At 42.5% G+C, this 22,661-nt stretch overlaps 2 protein-coding genes and 1 pseudogene across 5 annotated transcripts in view; all 3 read left to right on the top strand.

The window, feature by feature from the left end:
* The window catches only part of GPBP1L1 (GC-rich promoter binding protein 1 like 1), a 42,787-nt gene extending 28,893 nt beyond the window's left edge, over window positions 1-13,894 (top strand). For all 4 annotated transcript variants that reach the window (XM_011367600.2, XM_011367603.2, XM_011367601.2 and 1 more), the window contains exons 6-12: window positions 2,068-2,140; window positions 3,419-3,612; window positions 9,645-9,785; window positions 10,248-10,406; window positions 10,971-11,095; window positions 11,998-12,100; window positions 13,023-13,894. In XM_011367600.2, coding sequence (XP_011365902.1) covers window positions 2,068-2,140; window positions 3,419-3,612; window positions 9,645-9,785; window positions 10,248-10,406; window positions 10,971-11,095; window positions 11,998-12,100; window positions 13,023-13,175 — 948 coding nt within the window. In that variant the 3' untranslated portion in view covers window positions 13,176-13,894. The remainder of the gene's footprint in view (window positions 1-2,067; window positions 2,141-3,418; window positions 3,613-9,644; window positions 9,786-10,247; window positions 10,407-10,970; window positions 11,096-11,997; window positions 12,101-13,022) is intronic.
* Window positions 13,895-16,981: 3,087 nt separating this feature from the next.
* Window positions 16,982-17,408, top strand: LOC111744437 (annotated as a pseudogene).
* A 537-nt stretch (window positions 17,409-17,945) lies between these two features.
* Window positions 17,946-21,784, top strand: CCDC17 (coiled-coil domain containing 17). The gene is given in 14 exon segments (XM_023534995.1): window positions 17,946-18,189; window positions 18,272-18,346; window positions 18,466-18,688; window positions 18,803-18,965; window positions 19,182-19,262; window positions 19,351-19,469; window positions 19,742-19,858; window positions 20,106-20,254; window positions 20,356-20,453; window positions 20,606-20,809; window positions 20,932-21,142; window positions 21,210-21,320; window positions 21,595-21,675; window positions 21,677-21,784. Coding segments are annotated over 14 exon segments (1,914 nt in total). The 5' UTR covers window positions 17,946-18,015.
* The last annotated feature ends 877 nt before the right edge of the window (window positions 21,785-22,661 follow it).

Raw genomic sequence — 22,661 nt, 5'->3', positions numbered from 1 at the left:
TGTCTGTGTCTTATATTTGAAAAATTTTTAAAAATCAGTGGAAAGAGATTGAAGCAATATTTCTGAAAACTCTAGATAAAATGTGACTAAGAACACAAGTGTCTGACAATGGGGCAAACTAGAAGGTATCGTAAGACTGACAGACAAAGCAGACAACTCCGTAGAATATAGCAGAATTTGTTACAGGGTAACAAAAGAAGATGGGGTAGGAGTGGAACAGAAGACCCAGCAATTTTCTGCAGATTATTCTCCACTACAGGCTGCTGTTACTATACCTTTTTTAATAGTATAACCCTGGTATTAATGATTGACAAGACAAAGGGATAAAGAATGTAGTTGTGTCAGGGGCCATGCCTCCTGGTCTTGTGATAGATGGTTGTTTATAATCGATACTAGTCTGATACTCATCTTTGTTGTCATGCCATTCTACCTGTTACTAACAAAAATAAGGCTTTGTTATAAAGAACACAGATAATCATCAATTAGAAGGCTTTGATAAGCTTACTATAAGGACAGTGAGGTTGGTCAAAGGTCACAACATGAAATTTAAAAAATGAAATCCAGGACAGAGAGTTGATTTTGTTCATATCTACTTTTATACACTAAGCCTATTAAAATGAAATAAGAAAATTTAGCTTTTCTCCATGAGGACTCCTTCCGCCCATACTATTCCATTTAGAAGAGTGTATTTATCTGTCCTTCGTATTTTGTCACTGATTTGTCCATTTGTATAGTGAGTTGGTTATTTGTTTCTGTGCTTGTTCTGTGGTAGTGGGTCTCACCTCGACAGGTTGAAAATATATACCTGCTGGGGCCTCACCCCTGGAGATTTTGATTCAGAAGCTCTGTAGTAGTGTAGAGTCTGGGCATCTTTTTGTTTGTTTGATATTTCGTGGTCAGTTGTGAAGAAAAGCCATTTCCTGCTCTGTTACCAGATCGGAAAGTTTGGACTTGGACACCAGTGTCATTCTCACACCCCATATACAATTAGTTACTAAGTCCAGTCTTGCTCTTACACTTTTCCATCCTCATCTCTTTCTTTATTCCTGTTGCCTTCATTATTCTCCTGGACTATGGAATTGGTCTTCTCAGTGGTCTCCTAGTTGATGTTTAAACCCCTCAAATACATCCTTCAAGCTGCTACCAAACTTTCCTAAGCTAATGATTGGATTGTGTTAACTCTGCATGAAAGATGGATCTCCATTATCTAAGAGTAAAAGTCAGTCTCTCTAAAAACTCCATAATCCGGCTCTTACCTACTTTTTAGGACATCTCTTTCCCCACAGACAGTCCCCTCCTTAGTACTAATCATGTTGAACTATTTACAGATCACTGAATGTCCTATTCTTTTTCATGCTTTTCTGTCTTGGTGTTCATTGAACATTGTTCTTTGAATCACCCATGTTCTAGCTTTGGAATTCATCTTTAAGGACTTTTAGTCATCACCTCTAAAGAAACCTTTTCTAATAGCACTCTCTTTCAAGTGGAATTGACTCTTACTTAGTACTCCTTCCCTAATGTGAATATTTATCATAGTCCCTGTAACCTACTGTATTTATTTTTCTACAAGATTATCTTTGTAAACTTTTGGGTTCAAGGGCTCTTTCTAATTGGCTTAATTGCCGTTGTATTTCTAGCACAGTCCCTGGCACATGGTTTGCCTCAATCTTAAAACAATCTTAGAAATGTTATGAATACCACACATTTCACTGACCAGATTGTCCTCCTTAAATCTGAGAAAAGTGATTGACGTTCTTACTCATTCAGCTTTCTGTGCCTCCTTATTTGGCATACATAGCCTACATATAGGAAGATGAGAACTTGTGCATTTAGTCTTTTTAAAATTTTAATCCTCTTTTTAAAGGAAGTGAACCCAAACAGCCTAATAGTAATATAAAACCTATTGATTTTACATTTCAACATCTTCTGTTTGTTAATTCTGAATACAGCATTAAGTAAGTGCTGCTGATAGAATTATTTGATAGGTTCCATGGTTATGGCTACTTTGCAAAAAGTGCCAAAATGATTAGCTTTCTGTATCAACCATTAATATCCCTTTTTTCCTAGCCTTCTTTGAATCCAGAAGCTGGCAAACAGAATCAGCCATGCAGACCTATTGGGACCCCTTCTGGAGTGTGGGGTAGGTAGATTTTGCCATTTTAAAGGCACAACTTTAAATTTTTCTTAGCAGGGAGAGGAGCAAAAATTCTTTATCTCTCTTTTTTAATTTGTTTCTTTATCTTGTTTTTCATCTTATCCATTTGCACATGGTAACTAACACCTAATAACTCTTACTCTGCCCCCAAAATACCATTAAAAGGTATTGGTAGTAGAGTCAGAATACAAACAACTGAGAGCTTTAGAGCCCTGAATTCGGAAGCAGATTTTCAGCAAAGGGAGAATAATATAAAGCTCATAAGTAATTTTTAATTAACATTGCTAATTTACTTGTAACAATTAAATTGAATTTTATGTGTTATAGTTGTCTCCTAAATATTTGGTAGGTGTATATAACAATGTTTTCTAAGCATTCTTTCATATTACTAAGTAAAGTATTATTTGGAAAGCTATATTATACCACATTCTGCAGACCATTTTGTTCAACCGGGTTCCAATTGCTGAGTTTGGGGGTGTTTTTTTTTTGGGTTTTGTTTTTGGGGGGTTGTTTGTTTGTTTTTGATTTTTGTTTTTTTGGCAGTTATGAATGATGCTTGTTGTCTAAGGCAAGGAGAAAGTATATAAACATACATGTTTATATATGTGTTGATAATAACTAGCCTTATAAAAAATTAACAGGCAAATCAATGTATTTCAAACCAAACCTGATCTGTGGCATTGGGATCTTTGGCATTTATAAATTGGACTCTCCTAGTCTTTACATTAGACATGTTTAGTAGCCAGGCATCTGTTGGGAAGGCTTTAGCATATTTAAATACTGGGTTTGGTTCTTGAGTTACAGGATTAAGGGTGATTGCTGTATCATTTCCCCTTTGTTAATGGTATATAGTTTTGCTCCAGTTTGCCTCATCAGAATGTTTCATGGCAGACTCCTTTACCCAGTCTTATCTCCATTCCCATGCTGACAGGACCTGCCACCCTTAGATATACTCTTATTTGGTCTGTGCCTGAGTGATCACATCATACACTAGACTTGTTAGGCCCATGGAAGACTACTAACATCTTTGGCTTCCTGATTGATTTATGAATTTAGAATCAAGTATTTAAAATGCTGCCTTTTTACCTACGGTTCCCATATAGTGTCGCTTTTGAGAGTGTCTTTTAAGTGCATACCAGGAAATGTTTGTCTCTTAGTTTCAATTGTCAGCTCTTTGTTGAAAGTGAGGCTCTAGTATAACTGTGTTTCCTGTTAACCAATAGGTTTGACATCCTTTTGTCTCTTCACTATTGTATTTCACAGAAAACCCACCTGGTGCCAAGCAACCCTCCAAAATGCTAGTCATCAAAAAAGTTTCCAAAGAAGATCCTGCTGCTGCCTTCTCTGCTGCATTCACCTCACCAGGATCTCACCATGCAAATGGGAACAAATCGTCAAACATGGTTCCAAGTGTCTATAAGAACCTGGTTCCTAAGCCTGCACCACCTCCTTCCAAGGTATGATTTGGAATTAATGTAAGAACCTAATACAGCAGAGGTTTGGGAATGAGTCAAAAAAATTTAGTAAATTTGTATTTTCCTGTTGAATCATTTTGTCACATATTCATTTAGTGCTCATTATATGTATAATATTGTTATTTGTACTCTGTCTCCAAACTCTGAACTGCTACCAACTGGATTTTTAGTAGGTTTCTCATTCATTAGCTTCATCGCATAAACCTGCTTATTCTGATTTGCTGTTTCCATTAGTAGCACTAACATCCATCTGATTGATCACTTAGCTGAATATCTTAACTGCTTCTTTCCTCTTCCTCCTCATTCATGTTCTTCTACCAAGCAATTATAAAGTCCCTGATAGTTATTCCCTCTATACCATTCTGTGCCTTTGTCATCTCACCTTTATGATTGTTGTATACCCTTCTGTTTTCTCATCTCTCTATATTCATTTTCCACAAAAACTTCCAGAGTGATCATCCTAAAATATATCACATCCTTTCCTAAATCCCTGTAGTGGTTTCAAACCGTTTATCTAGAAGGGATTGATAAACTTTCTGTAAGAGGCCACATAATAAATATTTACGGCTTTGCTGGTTACATATGATGTATGTATGGTCTTTGTTACTTTTTTTTTTTTTAAACGACTCTTTAAAATTTTTAAAAACATTAGCTTACAGGCCATACAGAAACAGGTCTCCAGACAGTTTTGGCCCATGGGTCATAGCTTGCCAGCCCCTGATCTTATAAATGCAGTGTCCACATTCCTTAGCAGTGGTATGTACAATTCTCTAGTGCCAAAGCCCAATCCATCTTTTATATTTTACCACCCCTTCTTTCTCTTACCTGGGAAAGAGAAAGAAGGGGTGGTAAAATATAAAAGATTCATTCTTCAAGTTTATGTCATCTTCTCTGTGAATCCTTTTCTATCACTTTTATCTAAAGATCTAATTAACCCTTATATCTCAATGATTGAATACCATGCTGTCTTCTATCACAATATCTGTTGACACTTTATTGCGTTTATTTATTTCTTCACTTGGTTGTAATCTCCTTAAGAGCATATTCAGGTCCTTTTTATATTTGTATCCCTAGCACCTTGACAAAAGCACATAATAATTATAATAATTGCTTGAATGAATTCCAGCCACTGTAAATAAATAAATATATATAATTAGAATTTACCGTGTTGGTGCTTTGAGCAATACAAAGAAATACAACATTAGTCAGTACCCTTCATGAGCTGAAAGTAATTGGGATGACAAGATATAACGATATAAAAGGTCATTTGATTGTGTATGAAATAAAGACAGATTCTAATAACAAATCCTAAACAGATTTGGAATAACTAACCTAAACATTGTTAATGTACATGGTTCAGAGGAGCAAGATCAGTTCAAACTATGACCATCAAGGGAAATTTTACTAAAAAACTGTAATTTAACTGATCTTTGAAGGATGGTTCAGATTTGGAAAAGCAGAAAAGAGTCCGGAGAGTATTGTAAATCATAAGAAAAGAGGTAGTTACATATTGAAACCAGAGAACACTAGACATACTTGAGGGCTAACAAATGAGCCATTTTAATTACTCGTGGTAGCACTGGAGAAATACCAGGGTTGGGTGATAATGAAGCTTTCAGGATAGATAAGATCTCTAAAGGAAGAGGAAAGAAGAGTAAATAATGAGAAAATAAGACTCGGGGGAAATATTTAATATTTCATAAATATTAAGAAAATAACATAGGCAATAGAACTGAGGAATTGTAATTCAGACATAGAAAATTGGTATACTATCAAGGAAATCTGGGTGGATGCATTTATGATAGCAGCCAGGGTTGTCAGCACTTGTCAGTTGCTTGATGATAGATTGAGGGAAATAACTGACAAAAGGTTTACGACTGTAACAGTTGGAAAATCTTTGGTAAATTTTGGATTGAGATTTTAGGAGAGTAGTATAGGACAGGAACAATATTTTAAGAATTCTGGAATTATGTGGATGCAACTGGAGATAGTGGCATCTTTGAGAATTGACAGTAAAAGAAATAGAATATAGGTGGTGGTGGTGAAGTTAAGTGAAAGGATGAAGAAAATCTTTAGGAAGAAGCGCCTGAGGACAACTTGAAATATACTTGAAAGGATCATGACCCAAGAAGAAATGCGTAGGAGTAAAACTGACAAGTGGGATTATTTTTAAAAAGGATTTAATATACTGGTTTCTCTGATGTGGAAGGGAAAGAATGTGAATTTAAGTCAAGAGAAAAACTACTGTAAAGAAAAACAATTTAGCATGGAAAATTAAAAGCAGGGCTTTGGAGTAGACAAATTCCACTTTGGACCTTCTTCGTTATATGCTGTTTGGTGAATTTCATAAGTTCTAAGTTTCCGTTTTATCATCTCTAAAGTGGAGGTAATAATACTTGTCTTTTAAAGGTATTTTTGAGAAATAAATGAGAAAATTTTATGAAGTACTTAAAAGTGGCCTGTATAGTAAGTGCTAATAAATTAGAGCTATTACTATCAACATTACTATTACTAGCAGCACACCTTATGTTTATTGCATTCTTTTAAGAGTTTTCATATGTGTTATTCATTTGAAATGTCTGAAGTATTGTTACAGAAGAATATAAAAATGGGTCAGACAATACAAGGATCTCAAAAATCTTTGAGGGGGTAAAAAGTGACATGGATAAAAGTCACGATACAGAGCTTAAGATCAGTTTAGCCTTGTTGTGTAGGACCAAGTCGAGGATAGATTGGAAATAGGAAAACTAATGGAAAGGCTGTTGCTGTTGTCCTTGTAAAAGGTAATAAAGCCTGAACAAGGAGGACAAAAGTAGGCAGAGAAGGGAGGTGGTGATGGCACATAGTGGGAGCAAATTAGAGGAAGAAAACAGGATGTTGAGCATTCTTTGGGAAACTGGAATAATTATGGAACTGATTCACTGGAGTTAGAGAAGAATGAAAGATCAGTTTCAGGAAAAGTTGATGAGAGTGGTTCTGGATACCTTGAATATGAGATGTTAAAGGAAGGAAGAGGTGAAGTGATTAGTAGGCATATGTGGATTTGTCCATTGAGCATCTATGAACTAAAAGTCATGTGTCACCAGAGGCATGAAATAATCTCAAAAGAATTCTCTATCTAGTGGAGAGACAGATATAAATAAACAATAATTGCTTCTCTGCCTGGAAAGGGTCCTCACAGTCTACATGTAAGGTCATATTTGAACTGAATTTTGAAGTGGCAAAGAGAACTACCATTTATTGACATCTTACTGTTTTTCAAGACATTCACCAGGCCTTTTTCACATATTATAACATTTACTCCCTTAATCCTAACATGTAGAAAATTATGTAATGAGGTTACATAGCTAATAAAGTGATGGAATCAGGACTCTTAACCAGGTTTTTGTCTCACTGCAAATCAGGACTCTTTCCACTGCCCGAGACTGCCTCCCATCTTGAAGGATGAAAAAGAGGAAGTTGAAAACTCAGGTTTTAGAGTCAGACATTACGGTACTCTCTGGGCTGTGATTTTGAGCAAGTTATTTGATTTTTAAAGTTTTAAAAGTACTTGGAATATAGTACTAGCACTTCCTAAATAGTAAGTGGTAATTTAAAAAGAGTAAGAGTTTGTTAGGGTGCAAGTCAGGCATTTCAGGCAGAGGAACTATTGTTACGAAAAAGGTGGGGAACATGCTGTGTTTGGGAAAAGACAAATGGTGAAATATGGCTGGTAGTAGGGAAGGTGCGAGGGAATGTAAGACCTAGAGCCGAATCATGGAGGTCTTTATGAAAGCTCAGGAGAGAAGTTGGGAATAGAGACACAGTTTTACATAGTATTGACATGCTTTTAATAATTTAAATAATTAAAAGTTACAAATAACTAGTTTTTCTGATGAAGTTCACCTAGGAATAGATTATAGCAGAAGAGCGCTGAGGCTGGAACCCTGGAGAATGCCTGCATCCACTAAAAAGACTGAGAGGAATTCAGGAGGTGAGAAGAGAGTGAAGTATCAGGGAATGAGAAAGGAAAAGAGGGACAGGTTCAAAAAAGATGGATAATGAGCAACCTGTCATTCTCCAAAAACAGATTTTTAAGCACTGGCCTTTGAATGTAATATAAGAACAAGATTTATTGAAAGAGGTATTTTATTAAAATGGAGATAGAGGTAAGTTTTGCAGAGAATTAAATAATAAGTAATAATGAGCAAGTGAAAGACAGCAGATAGTGACTTGCCCAGGAAAGTCGGGCACTACATGGATGATGATATAAGGGAAAATAAATGTTTGTTTTTTTCCTCCTAGTTTTGGTAAGGTGGTTTAGCATGTGTGTAGATAAAGTGGGAAGAACTTATTAGAAGGTGATTAAAGATAACAAGGCAGAAATTAATTCTCAAAATAAAATGGATGTAGAATGGTAGAAAGAGGAGGAAGCTATCAAAGGAACTTGAGGTGCAAAGGAGAATTGGGGAAAGTTTGGATCCAATGATTTCTGAGTTTTCAGTCCACTAAGAGAAATCAGGATCATTTGAGGTGGAGAGTTGGGGTTGATTGGGAGTTTGGAGGAAAGAAGAGGACATTTTAAAAAGAAAAGAATGGTTGATATGTGGTTCACTTAGTGTATTTCTGCATATAATTTCTCTAATAAAAAGGGGTATGGGGCATAATAGTTTTCTCCAGTGAGCAGCCAACTAAATAGCATAGTGTTTGAATTTCTGAAAATTAAGATAAGTGGGAATAAAGTTGGGCAGAAATGTAGGTATCTTATTGCATGTAACACTGACTGTTAAACCTTTTGTACTGCTGTGGCAGGAACCCAAATGTTTCTGTGCCCTTCGGTGACAATGTTAGAAGAAAGACAAAGCACCTGGAGATCCTCCACAACTCTGGAGAAACCACTGGGAACTGTCATCTCTGATATTTAGCCTGACATAAGCAGCCATCCTTAGATTTTCATCAGTGCAGGAAAATTAATCTCTAGTTGGGTTGTTGTCTCTCTTATCTGCTTACATGTTCTTTTTTGGAGTCATTGTGAAAAAACAATATTACATCCTAGTTGAGTAACCTTGGACAGATTACATAACTTTCTTAACCTCAGTGTCATTCTCTAAAAAGTCAACATAGTAATTATGCCTGATTGGGTTGAAAATTAAACAATATGACAGGCTTCGGGTACATGGTGGATAATCAATTATTTCCCTTCCTAAAACCTTACAGTATCCTCTTCAATACCAGGAAAGAAATTTTTTTCACTCAGACCCTTCCTTTATCCTGAAGGTCTCTCGATCATAATTGTTTCATTCTGGAAAAAGATGTTTTCCACTTGTTGCAGCCTCACTCCATTGATGTGCTGCTGCTTCCCTGTTCTCCTCAGTGCAATTGACTCAGAAGAAATGGAGTATTCTAGCTATGCTGCCATCATAGTTTGGGCCAGGGCCAGAGTGACAGAATGGGCCCAGACTCCACAAGGCTGAGCAGAAGAAGGGCCTCTGGACTAAACCAGGATTGTCCAGCTGTTTACATTGCTCATCCTGGCCTAGAACTAGCCTCCTACTATTAAAGTTCCTAGAAAACAGCATTTTTCTGATGTGCTTTTTTTTTTTTTTTTTTAAGGTGTCAGGATTACATCAAAGATTAACAAACACACCATAAAAGAAAATATTTTGAGGTCAAATAAATTTTTTAAATGCTATATAGTATATCTGCTTCTCATTCATATGCACAGTTAAATGCTTTGAAAAATAGCACAGTAAAGAAACTTGTTGAACTAGATTCACCCCAGTATCTCTCAGGCTTATTGAACACTAGAGCTCTCTGTTTGAGAAATACCCATGGCTCTTCTGGTTCTCATCTGCCTTTTTCCTTTAAGTGCCTAACCTCAGAAAGAGGTTGCATACCTCCCAGACATGTAGAGACAGGTCAGCTCTGGGAGCTCATGTTCCCATATAACATTTCACTCTTTGCTTTATTATCTTATAGGCTGAGCTTCTGTTGGCATGCTTGTTCTGACTGATTTCTTCTTTCTTCCCATATAGTCCAGTGCATGGAAAGCTAACAGAATGGAACACAAATCAGGATCCCTTTCTTCTAGTCGAGAATCTGCTTTTACCAGTCCAATCTCTGTTACCAAACCAGTAGTACTAGCTGGTGGCGCAGTTTTAAGCTCTCCCAAAGAGGTGAGTGAAAATAAAGCCAAGCAGCCCTTTATAAAGTTGCCATTTTCCATTTAGTTTTACTGAGATACACAGTGTGACATGTACGACTCTAACTCCGTTTCTTTTGTAGCTATGCTTAGCTCAAAGTCATTGCTTTACTGGTGATTCCTGTTAGCATGCAAAGGTGGGCAGTAGCTCGGTGAGGTAGTTGCTCTGTGGTAGACCAGGATCGGCCTGTGTTAGACTAAGATTATGCTGGTGTCTGTAGAAAAATCATAGAGGTCCTATATAAGCCATCCAGTCTTAATTGTAAAAAACCAGCAAAGCTGAAATCTGTTTAAATGATAAGGACAGTTTATTTTTGTAAAAGAGTGGTAAATAGGCTATCAGATTCTGGAAATCAGTACCATGTAGAAGTGACCCAGAGAATCCCAGTTCTTGCTCTTTGCAATCAGAAGCAACCTATTTATGGTATTTGCCCAGAGTCCCTCCAGCACTACTCCTCCAATTGAAATCAGCTCCTCTCGTCTGACCAAGTTGACCCGCCGAACTACCGACAGGAAGAGCGAGTTCCTGAAGACTCTGAAGGATGACCGGAATGGAGACTTCTCAGAGAACAGAGACTGTGACAAGCTGGAGGATGTAAGAGCATAGGATTTTTCTGGCACAACATAGGTGTTTTCTTGTGTTATTTGTGTGCTCTTTTTCCTTCTTAAAGGAGAAAGATGAGGCAGGTTTTTAAAATGTACGGAGAAATGTCTATAGGAGTAACAGCCTGTGGTAGAGTGAGTTTAATCCTTTGTTCAACAGATTTCAAATTAGGGCTTATTTTAATCACAATTGCCTCGGGACTCGTTGTCTTTAAACAGAGCAGCACTGATCAAGTCTTGAATTGGTTAGTGCTATAAGAAGTTGGTAAATTATAGAAACTTTTGTCAGTTAGGATTCTATTTTATTGCAATATAAGAAAATAGGTACCTAGTAGCTTCTGCCACAGTTGACATAACTTTAAGATGGTGACCAGTTGGTATCCTTTGGAAATCTTAGCAAGGCGAGCAAGTCCTCATTTTTAAATGGGAAAAATTTGTGGGTTGAGGTTGTCTTCTGGAAAGCACTTCCCTGGGTTCTTGCTCCTTAATCTTAATAGATTTCATATCTTGCCACAAAGGATTGTTACACCAGGTGTCCTTCCTTTCTGTAATGCAGCTGGAGGACAATAGCACACCTGAACCAAAGGAAAATGGAGAGGAAGGCTATCATCAGAATGGTCTTCCTCTCCCTATAGAGGAGGAAGGGGAGGTCCTTTCGCACTCTCTGGAAGCAGAGCACAGGTGAGAATCGGATCGCAGGACATGCTGGGAGTGGCCTACAAGGAGCTTGATCATACTTAAGGAAACATCTCCAGTTGAGTCCAGCATACAGAGAGAGGTGCCCATGAGTGCCATAAATTGTTCCTCAGATTGGCCTGCTTCTCAGTGAGCATACGGATTCAGCCAACTTTTCACACTCCTCTCTAAGGCTTTTGTGTAGCTTAGTTTCAGACTCAGTTTATGGCTTCAGTCATAGAGGGGAGAGGGGAACCTGGTTTCTGGGACTGTTGTGCTGTCCCCTTGGATCCTCCTGGCCCAGCTGAGCAGATAAGGGGCCTTGAGGGATGAGACGCCCATGTTTGCAGCTGGTTCTTTAAATGAGGGCCTGGAACACAGAGCAGCCAGCTATCTGGGCAACCGGATGGCACGAGGGGCCTGCCAAATATGAGCCTCCCGAAAGGAGGCTCCAGTGCAGGGGAACATGAGAGGTCGACAAGATCAGAAGGTTATGAGGGAGACCATAATGCCATGAAATTGAAAGAGAATTTCAGTACATGTGGAGATTTGCTGATTTTGTTCTCAAGAGACAGAAGTGATTTTTTCCTCTGTTTTGTCAACAGAACAGAGAGGGCCCTTGCAGTTTGGCTCTTTTCTTTATGCTGTCTTATTTTCTGCCACTTATACTGGCTTTTCTCTGTAGCTCTTAAGCTCTAGAAAGAGCACCTGTGGAGATTAATTATAAGCACCTAAGTAGCAATAATTAAAACTTATCCCACTGGGGAGAAAAGAACCTAAGGTTCTTCTCTAACATCCAAGTAGGTACCATTACCCCTGGGCATGGAAGTTTTCTCTCTGGTAAGTCACGGGCTTCCCACTTATGCTCAAAGGTGTCATGTTTTCTTTGCCTGACCTGCCTCCTCCAGATTATTGAAAGCAATGGGATGGCAGGAGTATCCAGAAAATGATGAGAATTGCCTTCCCCTCACAGAAGATGAGCTCAAAGAATTTCACATGAAGACAGAGCAGGTATGTCATAGACCTTTCCTGGAGACCAGTTAACAACTAGGAGAATGAGTCAGGATGGTCGTTGCCTTTAGGGAGCCCAGTTTAGGGTGAGAGAATGACCTTAAAAAAGAAAATAAGAAGTTGGCATTGTAGAAGTGTAGAAAAGCATCTCATTCTCCCTAGGCAGTAGGGATCTCCAGGGTTGGGTACAAAAACTAGATCAGTAGTTAGCAGATTTCAAAAGGTAGCATGCTCTTTCATCCTGGAAGCTTTAACCCCTTATCAGAACCACAAAGGCCCTTGGTGCCTAGGAAGCAGGCTTACTCTCCTCTGCTGCCAGCCCTGTGGGTTTCGTCTGGTACTCTGGCCAGAGCCAAGAAGCCAAACTTGAATTTATTCAACAAATGCTTGGATTCTTTCTCTGAGTGAAATACTGCCAGACCTTAGGGTTTACAACAATGAACAAGACCAGTGGGTCTCTACAAACCTCATGGATCTTATGTCTAGCAGTACATATTTAAAGCATAAATAACAATTGTGTTAAGTCCTATAAAAAGAAAATGCAGGCTGACAAAGATTGCTACTCAGAACTGTTTCGCCATCATTGTCATCACTTGAGAACTTGTAGAAATAGGGAATCTCAAACCCTACCCCAATTATTTTGACTCTTAATCTGCATATTAAATACATCCTTAGATGATTCATTTGCACATTAAGGTTTCATGAGCACTGCTATAAGAAATCTTCAATCTCAGAGGGTCTCCCTCTACATTCTGCCTAAAGTTGAAATGAGGCCCAGCCTTTTCTGGGTCCCATGAACCAGTGTGGTTATTGATGTTTGGTTTGTTTCTTCTCTGGGGCCTGGCCTTTCCTAACTCCTGTGAGCCAATGTATTTATTGATGTTTTTTTGGTTTTTTTCTTTCTTTCCTATGCTTACTACAGCTGAGAAGAAATGGCTTTGGGAAGAATGGCTTCTTGCAGAGCCGCAGTTCCAGCCTATTCTCCTCTTGGAGAAGCACTTGTAAAGCAGAGTTTGAGGACTCAGAAACGGAAACCAGTAGCAGTGAAACATCAGATGATGATGCCTGGAAGTAGGCAGTTAAATCTAACCCATAAACTCAGCTCTTGTGCTTAGGGGATATACAAAAGAAATCTTTCTTTCCTTTTCTTATGTTGTTGAATATTTCATGCACAAGGGAAATAATCATATCCCAAAGAGAGAGCAGTTGGCTTGTTTAGCTTTTGTTGTTCTTCCCTGTTATCTGCTTCATACAGAGAAATTTGTGTGGTGGGAATTTTTAAATACACACTCACACACAGTATATATGGGGCGATGCACAGGTGGGAGCTGGCAGTGCAGGGAGGAGGAGACACTGGTCTGCAGCAACAGCTTCCACCAGCCCTTGGGGCACTCACCCCTGTGCTCAAACAATCATTGTCAATGACAAAGTGACTATTGAAGTTATAATTGTATTAAATTAATGCTAATAATTTGGATATTTTATTTTATTTTTGGCTGCTGGGTAACGTTAGCCCTTAACCATGCATATGTGGGTTTCTTTTTTTTTTTTTTTTTTCCTTCTTTTTCCTTTTGGGTACAGCTGTAAAATATTTGGATATAGGAAATGTGTTATTCTTGCAGCCTTGATATTCAGGGTGGATTGTAAAATATAAATTTTTGTGAGATTTCAAAGATTAAGATTATTTTGATAACATTATTTACAGATTTAAAAGATGTGGCTATCACAAGTCTTGAGGGGGAAACTACTGCATAAAATAACTAACTTGGAATAAATATTTTGCATCAGTTTGGATTGTCTTGTGTAAGTGTATTTTCTTTAAAATTAGATGAGTAGGTTCTTTTTCATGGGAAAATATTTTCAGCAGTCTGAAGGAAATCCGAATTCAGACACGCCATTTTTGCTTTTAGTGGATACTTTTTGATGCAGAAAAACCTGTGCAATAAATTATCAGTAATGAAATCAGAAACCCAAGTCATTCCTGAAACTGTTTTTCACTGCCTGTGTCCTTAACAATGTACATATTATAAGGAAGGTCTGTGCCTCAATTTTCCTGCTAAATAAGAACATGGGGGAATGGGTTTGAGCCAGTGCTTGCTGGGTGACCAGTGAAGGAGGCAGGTTTTTTCATTCAGCAAATACTTTCCAAGCTCTCGTGTGTCCCAGGCACTGGGCAAGGCTCTGGGCATATAAAGATACCCAGGCCAGTAGGGAAAAGAATAAACAGTTATGTTAAAAATGAAACCTCAGTCCAAGATCTGATAGATGAGCAGAAGGCAAACAGACATTTACTGACACTGGCACTCTTTGGCTGTCCCTATAGTACATAGTCCCTAGTGCATATACAGGTCCAAGATCATACTCCAATAGTAGATAAGCAGGCCTGATTTCATGTTAGAATGATAACTATAAGTGTGGGCTCCCAAAAGGGTACAGACTAAATACAGACACCAGAATGACATTTGCTAGATTATAAAGGTTAGGAAGGCAGAGACCTCCCTATCTGCTGTACTGTATTAGAGTCTCTACTGCTGGTGGTATAAGCAGTGTGTGTGCAAGCTGTGGAAATGGTGGTTGAGATACAACAGTAAAAACTATATCATACTTCAATGAATATATGTTTTTAAAGACATTTTATGTACTAATACAAAAAAACTTGACATTCTTGCATCTTTTTTTTTTTTTAACACCTACAGCACCTGCTATTCTTAGGTGGTCTCCCATCCAAGTACTAAACAGGCCCTACCCTTCTTAGCTTACAAGATAAGATGAGATCAGGCACATTCAGGGTAGCATGGCCAACACTCCTGCATCTTAAAATACAGTCGTATGCCACTAATGTTCCAGTCAGTGACACCATATATATGATGGTGGTCCCATCATAGTGGAGCTGAAAATTTCCTATCACCTAGTGACGTAGCCATCATAATGTAAGCACAATGCATTACCAACGTGTCTGTGGTGATGCTGGTGTAAACCTGTGCTTCCAGTCATCTAAACGTATAGCACATACAGTTATGTACAGTACAAAATACTTGATAAAGGACTTCCTACTTTATGTATTTACTATACTTTTTATCAGTACTTTAGAATATACTCTTACTACTTATAAGAAAAACATTTGCTAAAAAATAGTATGCTGTGTCATGCAGCAGCCTCATCTCATACTTACCGAGTCTCATTTTTCTCTTGTGTATGATTTAATCTTTTTTGTACAGTAATATGCAGGTTTGTAGCCTAGGAGCAACAGGCTATATACCATACAGCCTAGGTGTATCGTAGGCTATAGCATCTAGGTTTGTGTAAGTGACGTTCGCAGAAGGACGAAATTACCTAACATGGCATTTCTCAGAACATTCTCATTAAGTGGCATGTGATTGTATTATAAAATGAACTGTTGCAAAAGTATTAAACTGGAAATGAGTAGGTTAAGAGAGAGAATCCTGCCTCTTTGGTCTTGGGCCTTACCACTTACTAGCTTTCTCAGAACGAATTCCTAAAAATGTACCCTTTTTCTCACTTGGAATTAAGCCGGACAGAGATCACATCTTTTGAAACACTTTGCACCTTGCTGCCGTTGGTCATACCTTGACATTACATGGTGGGGGACAGACTACCATAAGTCCCTGTTTTGTTTAGAAAAGGGGACTGGTTTAGAAACAGGGATACCTCAAAGCTCCTACCTCTGATGTATACATATATCTGGGGAAGTAGCAGGGAAATTTGGCCAGCATAAAAGGGTCTTCTTGGCTCCTGGCCTGTCGAGTGAAGAGGTACCTTTCTGAATCCCTTTTTTTTTTTTCTTGATTCTCTCACCTGGTAGACTCATTTTTTCTCAGAACTTTTCATTTCTTGTGCTGTGCTGATTATCCTCCCTTTACAGCGGGAAAAATGGGAATCAAGGAATGAGTTGAGAGCCGGCTAGCCTTGGTGGGACTTTGTTATGAAAAAGCTGTGGCCCAGTGCAAGGAAAAGCTTTTCAGTCTAGGGAGAAGACATGGCGGTGCACTCGGTCCAGCGGATCTGTCTCTTCAACTGTTTGGATGGAACAGACCCACTGACTCCCCTTCTCGCATCCTCCAACCACCCAAAAGCCTCTTTTCCAGCCACAACTTTTGGAACTATCTTAGTGATCCTTGCCGTCCATTTTTTTTAGCTTAATTCCTTATTGCAGAGCACCCATGAGTTCCCAGATTTCATCAGAACTATCCCAAGGTGGAGGCCACTGTCAACCCCATGGTCAGCCTACATCTGCAGGCCACCTATACTTACCTTTCTCTGGGCTTCTATTTTGACTCAACGATGAGACTCTGGAGGGCAAAGGCCACTTCTCGAGTTGGCTGAGAAGCAGCATGAGGCCATTAAGTAGCTCTCAAAGATGCAAAACAAGCGCGGTGGGTGCACCCCTCTTCCAGGACATGCAAAAGCCTTTCTGAGATATGTGGGGTAAAACTCAGGATGCCATGGAAGCAACCATGGTCATGGAGAAGAACCTGAACCAGGCCCTTTCAGACCTGTGTGCCCGGAGTTCTGTCCATATAGACCACCCCCCATGCCTGACTTTCTGGAGATTCACTTCCTAGATGAGGTGAAATTCATCAATAAGATGGAGCAACCACCTGAGTAAACTCCACAGGCCAGCTGGTCTCCAGGCTAGGCTGAGCGAGGATCTTCAAGAGGCTCACCCTCAAGCATGACTAGGATCCTTTGGAGTCCAGAAGCCTTGTGGGGGCCCCTGTGCATCTCTCTGGTGCCAGGCTTCTGCCTACGCCTCTCCCTGCAGCCACTAAGCCTTTTAAACACCCTGGAGCCCTCTCCCACACTCTGGACCAAATAGAAACAAAGCTTTCTGTGGTCATTACTAAAGTGCCAATGACCAAAATGAAATTTAATCCCTTCATGACTTCTGATGGGAGCAAGAACTATAAAAGATATTTGAATGCACCTTCCCACGTTCACGGGAAGGTTATTCTCTTTCCAAAGAGCTGAGATAGACAATGTTCAACCCGTGCTCATCTGAAAGAATAGTAAAGTTTAGGTTATGCAAGGACATTACAAAGGGAAGCAAATTGGCAAAGTAGTCCAGGTTTACAGGAAGAAATATGTCATCTACACTGAATGAGTGCAGTGGGAGAAGGCTACTGACACACCTGTTCATGTGGGCATTCACCCTAGCAAGGTGGTTACTACTAAACTAAGGCTGGACAAAGACCGCACAAAGGCTCTTGAATGTAGAGCAAAATCTCGCCAAGTAGGAAAGGAAAGGGGCAAATGTAAGCAGGAAACATTTGAAAAGATGCAGGAATAAAATAATCTTACATACAGCTTTCATTTAAAACTTGAAGAAGAAAAAGCTTTTTACAGAAGTAAAAAGTTACCGTTTCCTGGCAAGAATGCTCCTAAAGGCAGACCGCCTTCTCTCCCAGGTGTTCCAGGAATGGAGAATGACACTAACTTGGGTTACATCCACTTGAGCAAAACGAGTAGAACAAGATGACACTTCCTTGCCAGACCCTATTAAATGCCCTATGATGAAGTATGTGATGTAGACCTAGCTAATCTAGGAGGCAGCTGTTTGTTTCCCTTTATTTTAATATAGGCAGGAAAACTGAGGTGTAGTGTTAGAGACGTACCCATGTTCATGCAATGAGGCAAAGCAGACTTGTGACACTTTTTCAAGCCAGGAGATCCTCCCAAAGGTGGCCAAACCTTCCCCACCCATTCTCCAGACCTGCCCAGGCCTGTAATCGCTGCCCAGGCAGCTAAGGCTCCTCCCCAAACAAACGATATTGTAGACCCAATAAACCTGGCTTTTCCTCTCTGCCTCTGGCTGTTTCATCTTCTTATCTCTCCTGCTCTCTGCCCTCCCTGTCTTTTGCAGGTCTTGGCTGGTATCAGAGAAAGGCTTCTATCCCATGGCCTCCCACTCGGGGGAGCCAGGACTCCTGCCCTGTGGGTCCTGCGACATGGTTTTTCGTTCCTGGGCCTTGTTGGCCACCCACACGCAGCGCTTCTGCATTGGCCGTCTGACCCGGGAAGTAACCCTTGGAGTACAGCCCTCAAAAGCCACTGCCCCACAAGGCCTCATGGTAAGGGGATCCTCCATGGCCAGGTGGGGGTGTTCAAGCGACCCTAACCCTCAGGATTCCTCACTCCACACCTTGTCCCTAGACTGTGCCACAAGAATACCAGGGCCTCCCAGAAAACGAGGCCAGCAAGTCGGCTCTAAAGAGGCTAACAGAGGAGGTACACCTGGCTTTACCCACACGCTCGAAACTGAGCATGCTCCCCAAACTTATAGCTTGTGCATGAATCAGGTTAACCCTACACGGAGATCGGACATAGCGGATTACTGTTATCTCCAGGTACAGCAGCTGCGGCTGTACCTGCAGGAGATGCGTCCCTGGATAACAGAGATTGCCAGGGATTCAGGGGGACCCTGGAGGCGTTCAGAGGAGCCAACTCTGGGCCCCTCCTCCGAGGCGGCTGGGAGCCCCGGCGAGCGGCTCCGGAAGCTGCACCGGACTCACGCGACGCGCGTTGCGGAGTTGGAGGCACAGAGCCGGACCCTGGAGTTACGCAGCGAGGGTGAGGGGAAAGGTGGGGGTGGGGGGGATTAGGGACCCACCCCCACCCCCACCCCGTCCCTCGCCCCTTAGACTGAGGTTGCTCAGACTCATTTTCACATGGTCCCTTACTCAGAACTGAACCGGCGCCTCCGAGGTTTGGCAGGAGCCCGGGGCGGTATATCACGCCTGTTAGGCCTGGAGCGGGAGCTTCGAGAACTCCGGACAGAGGCCGGGCGTACAAGGGGAACTCTAGAGTTGTTAGGGACGCGCATTCAGCAGCCACAGCCCGAGGCCGGGTGAGACCAGGCGCGCGGGACCCCGGAGCCGCGCGGCGTGGGCCTCCGGACGGCGCCGCGGTCTGGTGGGGCGAGGCCTGTGGGGCGGGACACTTGAGGCTGGGTCCCGGTACGGCGGGAAGGCAGCCCGTGTGAATTCGGGAAGGGGTGGGTCGGCCAGAGTCCGGGGGTCTGAATCCGTGACGCGGTCTCCCGGCCGGTCGCGCTCCACTCCAGGCCCCGGCTGAACTTGCAAGAGGCAGAATTCTGTCGTCCGGTGCTACAAGCCAACCCAGGGACCCTGGCTGCTGAGATCAGGTGAGGTCTGGGGCCGGAAGACGAGCATGGACGAAGTACTGATCAGTCCTGGAAAGATGCTGCTGCCTTCTTGTTCCCTACTCCCTAGGGCCCTGCATGAAGCCTACATTCAAGGTGGGGGCAGGGATCCCGGAGTTCTGGGCCAGATACGGCAGTTGCAAGTGGAGGCATCAGCTCTGGAGCTTCGACGGTCTCGAACCCGCAGGGGTGAACAGGAGGGGCCAGCCAGGAGGGCCTCTCAGAAGCAGTGGGCTTAGTCCTGGGAGGAGAGAAGGGAGGTGATGGAGGGCATGTTTCTCATGGTAACCACCTAAGCAAAAGCCCCAAGGTAGAAAACCTGGGTGCTCTTCGAGGCCGTGGTTAGAATGTTAGCTGACAAGTCCAGCTTTGTCCAAAGCAGTAAAGCTGGAGAGCTGCTCAGAGCCGGACCAGCTGGTCACCAGAGGACAAAGGTGACAAATCAGACTTGTTCATCGCAGGAAGACCAGCAGGTCCCGCATTTGGGGAGCTTCTAGTAGTGGAGGCCGAAAACCAGCGCCTGGAGGCGGAAATCCTGGCTTTGCAAATGCAGACACGTGTAGGCCAGGTGCCCTGGGGTCAGTGAGCACCCCCCAATCCCACCCCACCTATCTGTCCCCAGCAGGCTGGGGTTAGAAGAAGGGGTTAGAGGAACTACGCATGGGGAATGAGACTCGTGTTTGTGCCCTGCCAGTCTGTGTTCACCCATATCTCCAGGTGTGTGTGTTTGTGTGTGTGCACACTCAGCTATCAGGAGAGTGGTATCTCAGCCCAGCTACTTGCTGTGTCCTGCTTAGGGGAGCCCTACTCTTCCTCTGCACCTAGGGCCCAGGGAACCTCGACATGTGGCCAGTCTCAGCCCACATCTGAGATGGAGGGACAATCCCCCGTGCCTCCCACCTCCAGTGGCACCCCCACTGCCACCGCTTCCACACTCTACAGGCGTCCTATTCTTGGGTGGCACAGAAAAGACTGTGAGGACCCATGGCATGGGGCAGGGGCAGGGCTCTGCTCTGTGCAGTTGGGGTAGCACAGACACCTAGGAGGGTTCCTGGAGGACTAAACTCTTCCCTAGTCACAGCTTCCTGGAGCCATGACCAGGAACCTGGGCCTGGATCCACACTTCCTCCTGCCCACAACTGACGTTCTGGGCCCTGCACCCTACGACCCAGGGTGAGGCCTGCTCCCTCCCTTTGTAACTTAGTCACCGCTGGTGGTTAAGGAGACCCACTAGGTCCAGCTAAGGTTGGGGAACTGGCTGGGGGTGGGGTAGGTAGGGGTGAGGAGTGTGTATGTGTAGGTACACTGAGACCTGTGTTCCACAGGGCTGGCCTGGTCATTTTCTATGACTTCCTGCGTGGCCTTGAAGCTTCTTGGACTTGGGTGCAACTAATGACTGGCTTGGCCCGAGATGGACGGCATACAGGAGGGACCACAACTTTGCCCCCAGCCCTTTGCTTGCCCCCACCTCCAGCTCCTGGGCCCATGGGTAACTGTGCCATTCTTGCCAGCAGGCAGCCTGTACCCAGGTCAGTAGATGGGACTATGACTTTGGTGATCTTCGCCACAAATTACTTCATCTGTCTAGAGGGCCACTGGCTCTGAGGGCCAAGCTCTAGATTACAGCCAGTTTGGCTTCTTTTCGTTTTAGACTGCCACCCTCACCATCAGTATCCTTGGTCTGTGAGCTACACGTCTGGCACGGGCTGGCAGGGGCTAGGGCACCACAGCCGAAGGCCTGGGCCTCACTAGTGCTCTTTGACCGGGATCAGAGGGTGCTAAGTGGCTGTTGGCGTCTCCCACTTCGGGCCCTTCCTCTGGACCCCAGCCTTAGCCTTGGAAAGCTGAATGGGATTCCCCAGGTGAGTATGAATGGGAACCGAATATACTCAAAAGGTACAGGTGCAGTACCATTTCACCTCTTTCCAGGTAGGTCAGGCTGAGCTCTTTTTACGGATGGTGAATGCCAGAGATGCAGATGTCCAGACACTGGCAGAAATCAATCCAGGAAGTGCCCACGAGTACCAGTACCCACCTGTGGTAAGGGCTCAGAGATAAGGACAGCATGGGTATAGTTGGTATGGTTGGTTCATAGCCAGCCTTTGTTGACCACTGTGTGCCAAATCACTACCAAATGCTTTCTGTGGACTAATTCAGGTGACTCACACATCCCATTAGGTATTAAGTAAACCAATAAGGAAATCAGAACACAATGGGGGTTAACTTGGTTTAGTTGAAACTTATTAAGACCCTAGAATCTGTTAACCTCTGCATAAACCTTTTGCTAAAGATCTGCGTTTTCCCTTTTCCACAGGTGTCCAGCTCATCTTCACTGGAAGCCAGTTCCTTTGCCCCAACAGGGGGCTTTGTTGACCCCCCTCCTTCTGCAGAAGAGCCCCCTTGGCAGCAGAGTCAAAGGTAGAGATAAGGGTTTAGGCCGGCACCACTGCTTTGACCCTCCCCACCTCCCACCTCAGCTTTTTGAGTTCAGAATGTGGATGTGAATAGCTTTACATGTACAGGACTAGGGTCTAGTGAGGCCTTAAGCTTTATTACTGTTCTGAATCTAGAAGCAAACAGAAGACAAAATATGAGCTCCAACCAGAGTTATACCACCTTCCACAAGTACTTGGCCTTTCTTTGCCTGTTTTTTCTTTGTAAAACAGATTAAATGTTGGGTGCTTGCAGTATAACCTGGCACATACAAAATTCTGTGAGACACTCGATTCCAGCTAAAGGAACTTGATAAACTGGATTTTTTAGCTAAATCCAGTTTTATTGCCGCACTTCATTTGAACCCATGCTTTCTCAGGACATCCTCCAAGAAGCCTTCCAGGCTCTCAATGTCCCCATAAACAGGAAACTTCTGTAGCTTTACAGATTCCAGGGCAGTGCCCTAACCCAATGTTCCTCCCAAGTGTGGGGGGGGGGGGTCACATGTGAAATCTAGCCATAAACCGATGTTGACCAAAGGTCAAAGGCCTGAGAGTAAAGACTGTTGGCCTGACACACCCTCGACGCCCCAAAAGCCTCAAGACTTGCAGTACAAGGGCATCGTCGGTTAGTTCACAGCCAGATTCTGCAGCCACAAGTTATAACCAGCCCAGAAAAACTCCACAACTATTTTATTATTTAGAGCAGCAGTCCCCAACCTTTGTGACACCAGGGACGGGTGCTCCTATGAGAATCCAATGCCTAATGATCTGAGGTGGAGTTGAGGTGGTGATGCTAGCGCTGTGGAGCAGCTGCAAATACAGATGAAGCTTCACTTGCCTGCCAGCCACTCACCTCCTGTTGTGCGGCCTTGGTTCTTAACAGGCCACAGACCTGTACTGGTCCTTGGAGAACAAAATATCATCTGAAAAAACTGGTTGAAATGGC

Source organism: Pteropus vampyrus, unplaced genomic scaffold (assembly GCF_000151845.1).
Source record: "Pteropus vampyrus isolate Shadow unplaced genomic scaffold, Pvam_2.0 Scaffold135, whole genome shotgun sequence".
In the NCBI taxonomy this organism is placed as follows: domain Eukaryota; kingdom Metazoa; phylum Chordata; class Mammalia; order Chiroptera; family Pteropodidae; genus Pteropus; species Pteropus vampyrus.
Note: the sequence above shows the minus strand (reverse complement) of the source record. Positions and strands in the feature narration are given on the sequence as shown.